Source organism: Hipposideros armiger, unplaced genomic scaffold (genome assembly GCF_001890085.2).
Source record: "Hipposideros armiger isolate ML-2016 unplaced genomic scaffold, ASM189008v1 scaffold_280, whole genome shotgun sequence".
In the NCBI taxonomy this organism is placed as follows: Eukaryota; Metazoa; Chordata; class Mammalia; order Chiroptera; family Hipposideridae; genus Hipposideros; species Hipposideros armiger.
Genome location: NW_017731630.1, coordinates 374,208 through 379,572, shown reverse-complemented (window position 1 = coordinate 379,572; position 5,365 = coordinate 374,208). Strand labels below are relative to the sequence as shown.

Sequence of the window (5,365 nt, the reverse complement as noted above, 5' to 3'; positions counted from 1 at the left end):
GATAGGTGCTCACTGAAGCTCAGAGCTCTCTTCCCTTTTCTTGGGCCTCCCTGGCCGCCCCAGTCAGGAAAGTCGCCCGGAGCACTCAGAAAGAAAGAAGATTCAAGTACTGGTTCCTGTGATCTGATCACCTCCTCCCCTGCCCTCCCGTTCCCCCTGCCCCCAACACTGAACGTCGTCCTTTCCTGGTCCTGCTCCACGTGGGGTGCAGGACGTTTCCCCCACTGGGCTTCCTGTAGTTTCATCCCTGGTTGCCCAGATGTCACCTGTTCTCTAGCTCCAGTGATCCTCCTCCCTTTACCCCTCCAGCTTGAAGCCCCCGTCTTTCTCCACCACCTCCACCACCAGACCATTTCAGGCCACATCGAACCTCTCTGTCTCAGCCATCCGTGGGCCCCTGAGGCAGGAACCCAGTCTTCTCCCATGTCCCCACGGTGAGAACCAGGGCCCTGGGGCTGGTGGGGCTGTCACAGGAGGAGGTTGCACCAGAGCTGGCGCTGGGGCTGAGGCTGGCCCAGAGGGCGGCCCTGCGGGAGAGATGCAGTCCCTGCCTCACCTTCTCCTCCAGCAGGAGGCGGCTGGAGGTTGGGGCTGCCATCCTCAGGGACCCCCGGAGACCCTCCCCAGATCAGGAGCTGCTGAGGAGGCGCTCACAGGCCCCCACACCCTGCCCCTCCCGGGGCTCACTCTCTTCAGAGGCCCAGCTCCCAGCAGCGAAGGAAAGGTGCCGGTAGGAGGGGTCGGCAGCTGGGACGAAGGTCCTTTGTGAACCGTGTCTGAGGAGCATCAGATGATGCGGGTCCTGGGAGGTGGGGCCACAGGGAGGGGAGACGCGGCTGGGGTAGTTAGGGGTGTTCCGGATGAAGCCTCTTTCTCTGCTCCACCCCTCTCTCCTCATGCTGAGCCCTCCCGCGTCATGGAGGCGCTGGTTCTTCTAGTCCTGTGGGCTCTGCTGGTGTCTGCAAAGTTTGCTGGCGACACAACACAGCCAAGTAAGGGGCGGGCTGGGCGGGGTTGGGGTGCACAGGGGCTCGGGGCTGGGGGCCTGGCGTCGAGGCGCATCTCGGGGGCTCTTCGTGCGTGGCCAGGGCGCAGTCCTGCTCCATCGGGCTCCCGGGCTGCCCCACAGGTGTGAACCTGAGCTGCTACCGGTGCTTCAAAGTCACCAAGGAGACCCTGTGCACGCCCACCGAGTGCTCACCCACGGACCGGGTCTGCGTCTCGCACGCGTTGTTCATGCATTCGAGTGAGTCCCTGGGGGTGCGGGGAAGGGCGATGCACAGCCTGTCCGGGACTTGAGGGGCTGGAAGGGAGCGGGGCGCCCTGAGACCCGTTGGTCTGACAACACTTCACGCTGCCTCCTCCCACTAGACTCAAGGGAGAGTATCCATAGAGTCTGAATTTGGGCTACTCTTTTCCTCCTCCTTTTCAAATACCAGTTCTTAAATGTCACTCTCCTAGGAACTGTCAGCAGCGCAGGCTCTGGTGTAATGGAAGTTACAGGGAGAGCAGGACCCTCTGCGAGGCTTGGCTGTGGGAGCAGGGCCAGTCAGGCAGGACACTGCCCCCAAAACCTGCCAGCCCGATCTGCTGCTCACCAGGCCACACACCCACTGGCTGACTGTGGGGCTTACCTATAACAGTGCCACTTTCAAAACAAGCCTTAGAGGATATTATAAAATCAGACATGAACACACTCCCAAGCCCACTGAAATGTCACTAGCAAACCACTAGAAACATTCATATGTAGAAGCATAAAGATGGCCAGAGAGAGCCAAGGTAGAGAACCATCTGTTCTCTCCAGATCATGGTTTGCTGGTTCTGGCTACGTGGTTCCAGGTCCCTGGGGACCTGCCAGCCGACAGAACTGCTGCCTCTCTGTGGCTTCAAGTCCTAGGGACTTGGCTGGAGTACCCGTCATTGAATCAGCTCTCCACAAGGAACCTCGGGTCTCCCGTTTTCTGCTTTTCCAGTAATGACGCAAGAAGATGCATGTCATGCCATTACCGGGCTTCCGGGAGATAAGCCTGTAGTGGAAGTGCCTGTGAGCGACGCAGACACAGCTGAGATTGTAACAGCGGGCAGGGCTGCGCCGCTCTTCCGGCCAGCGCCCCCAGCAGGATGCCCCCCCACCTCCGTCTTCTGGTGGGCTACATTCAAGACGCACATGGAAGGAGGCCCAGGGTGTCCACAGTGACTGCCTTTCCCTGTGCGCATCCCCCTGGAGGTGCCCCCTTTCCTCACCAAGAGAGAAAGAATTTGCGGATGGTGGGGGCATGCTTTGACTGAATACTTGCCCTCCCCCACCCATTTTGTTTTTCTTGTAGCACTGTTTCCTTTGCCTGTAGCCCCACCCCAGCTTCATGTTACAGTTTCCTGGCCTGGAAGTCAGTGGCTGGAGGTCTTATCGGTGCCTCTGTGCTGGGGGCTGGGAGCCTGGGAGCGGGTGAAGGCTCTCTTCAGGCCCCTCACTGGCCTCCCCACCTTTGCCAGAAGCTCTCCGCCCTGAGCTCTGCAGAGGGGGAGACAGCTGCTCAAGGTCGGGCTCTGGGAGCTCCCTGAGGAGGCGTCCTGCCTCTTCCCTTCCCTCTGGTGAGCCAACCCAGAGCCTCTGAGCAGCGGTCTATAAAGCCTGAGATGAGATGGTGTAATACAATCATCATATAATAACATATAATAGAATTCAACATAACAAAATATAATGCAACGCAGCAACTACAATAGACAGCACAACACAACGTAATACAATATAGTAATGGTGGGTTCCGTCCAAGATGGCCTTTTCTCCTACAGTTTGGGTGGTTTTCAGTGTTTTGCTTCTCCCTGACGATGCTTTCGAAGTTTCTACCACATCCTTAAATGACACAGGGTGGCCCAGGCCATGTGTGATTTCAGGTAAGAGCCCTCAGCAGGCCCAGCAGGCCTGGACCCGTCTTTGCTGTGACCTGAAGGTGACCTTGGGCAACCATGCTCCCGCTGCTCTGCAGTGTGTGGCCTGTGAAAGGGTCAGGAGGCGGTGTCAGGCAGTACTTGATGGGCCAGCCATTCTGTGATCCTGAGAGTTAGCTCTGGCCACATGGATAGCACCCCGCCGGCCCCCATGTCTTCTCGTCCCTCTGTGCAGAATCAAGAATGATGATGTTGGTCAGCAAACGCTGTGCCCCCAGGTGCCCCAACACCAACATGAAGCATGAGTGGTCGGTGGGACACCAGGTTTTCAACAGGATCCTCAGGCAGTGCTGCTCCCGGAGTCTCTGCAACAGGGCGCCGGCCACACTGGAGGGTCCTTGGGCCCAGCGACCAGGGCTCCTGCTCCCACTGGGCCTGGGCCTCCTCTGGGCCCTGCTGTGAGCACCTTCCTCTGGCCCTGCAGGCCCACGCTGTCCTCCTTCCCCGGCCTCTGTCCTGCCTCCCTCTCTTTGGAGACACTGGGTGGGACATTCCGCCTCTGAGGTGGTAGGGAGGGTGCTGTGCCTCCACCGGAGACCTGTTCCTGGCAGGGGCCCTTTGCTCACACGGCTCAGAGAATTGAGCCCTGGTTCCACGTGGAGGAGAGTGAGCCTTTTCCAGATTGGGGTCACAGCTCCCTGTATAAGGCTCCTTGCCCTGCACGGACTGCCCAGGGCTTGGCAAGTGGCAGGAAAGCCTGGGCAAGGCCGCAGGGTGGCTCCAGTCCTGACCCTGGCTCTGACTTGCCCTGTGGCCTTGGCCAGCCCCTGCCCCATCCCTGTCACCTCTGTCCGTGGAGGCCTAGGTAGAGTCGTGCCGTGGGTGCCACCTGTGCCTTAGGACCACAGTCTTCACTCCTTCCGGAGATAATAAACTCATTGTTCAAGCACACCCCTTCCGTTTCTTCCACCATTTCCTTCGGCCGTGCGCAGACCACATCCCTCCGGCCCAGGTCGCAGAAGACCTTAGCGGTCATGCGCCAGTCACGACTGGAGTGGTCAGATCTGGACAGAGCTACCCAACCGGGCTATGGCAAACCGAGCATGGGGGCGACCCCCGCACCCTGGGCCCAGCACTGAGGGAGCGGGAGTCACAGGCTCAGGGGCAGGTCCAGGTCCTCAGACGTGCCAGCTGGCCGCTGCATGAAGGTGGGGAAGGGCCACTGCATGGTAGGGGTCTGGGGCACTTGAGGGGTCGGTGGGGTCCGTCCAGGGCAGTGAGCGGTGGAGACACTGGGAGGGGAGACTGGGGCCAATGGGACCTGTTTTGTGGGCAGCTGGGTTGGAGAGAGTGAAGGCTGATAGGATGGCTGGAGGCGCAGGCCTGAGAGTGGGCCACCCGGGTGAGGGACACAGGTGAGGGCTAGGTGGGGACAGGTGGAACCAATGACAAGCTCAGGGCTGTCAGGCTGAGCTGAGGCACCCACAGGACACCCTGGAGGATGAGTAGATGGAGGACAGGGATGGAGAACAGGTCCATTGGCACCAGGAGGAGGTCTGGGGGCAGGGACGGAGAACAGGTCCATTGGCACCAGGAGGAGGGCAGGCGTCATATCACCTGCCTTTGGTCGTGGCCAGTGGCTCTCCTGGCTGAAGTTTCAGAGTCCCCAAACTAAAGCCAAGACTCCCGCCCCCGACCCCCCACCTGCCCAAGTTCCTGTGATTTCCTGTGGCTTTTCCCTCAGCACTGACGGGCAAGGTTCTGTAGGGTGACTGACCCAATGAGCTCCCTCAGGCTCTCCCTGTGTGAAAGTCATTAGACACCCATGCCCCTGGCTCTGAGAGGCTGACTGGAACATGAGCAAGATCTTCTGGTCTTTGATCTTGTTCAAAGTGTCCAGATTTTATTATTTCTCACAAGTCCTCTTTATCTCATATCTCAGGACCATATTTCTGACTTAAATACAATTAAGTTAGAATCAATACAAAAATAAAAAAGGAATCAATAGCAAAAGAGATAAATACAACTTTATCACATGTATAAAGCAACACATTTTAAGTTAACACCAGTTTTAAAAAGAGGGCATCTTAAGTATTTTTTTTAATTCCTAGAACAGATGAACGAAGAAAATACTACTTCTTGGAATGTTTGGGATGCAGTGAAGGGTGGCAGGTTAAGCAAAATTTACATCCTTCTGAATTTATACAAAAGAAGGATAAAGACAATATTCTGCTGAGAGACTCATAGTTTAAACATCTCATTTTTTGTAGGGCAGGTATGATGGCAATGAATTTTTTTTTAAAGTTTTTTTTAATTGGGGAATTGGGGAATGGGAACAGCGCTAGGGAATTGGGGGAAGGGGAACAGACAAGTTGCTGTCGTTTTATTCTTCAGTCTAGTTGTGGAGGACGTTGCTTCACTGGCCCAAGTTGGCACCATCATTGCGCTCTTCCCGGGCAAGGCAGATCAGTCGCCG

General features: G+C 57.1%; 1 protein-coding gene across 1 annotated transcript; it reads left to right on the top strand.

The window, feature by feature from the left end:
• The first annotated feature begins 873 nt into the window (after positions 1–873).
• Positions 874–2,633, top strand: LOC109390852 (lymphocyte antigen 6L-like). Its single transcript, XM_019657823.1, has 3 exons — positions 874–992; positions 1,130–1,246; positions 1,974–2,633. Exons 1-3 carry the CDS (start codon positions 917–919, stop codon positions 2,195–2,197), a joined length of 417 nt encoding a protein of 138 aa, XP_019513368.1. The 5' UTR covers positions 874–916; the 3' UTR covers positions 2,198–2,633.
• The last annotated feature ends 2,732 nt before the right edge of the window (positions 2,634–5,365 follow it).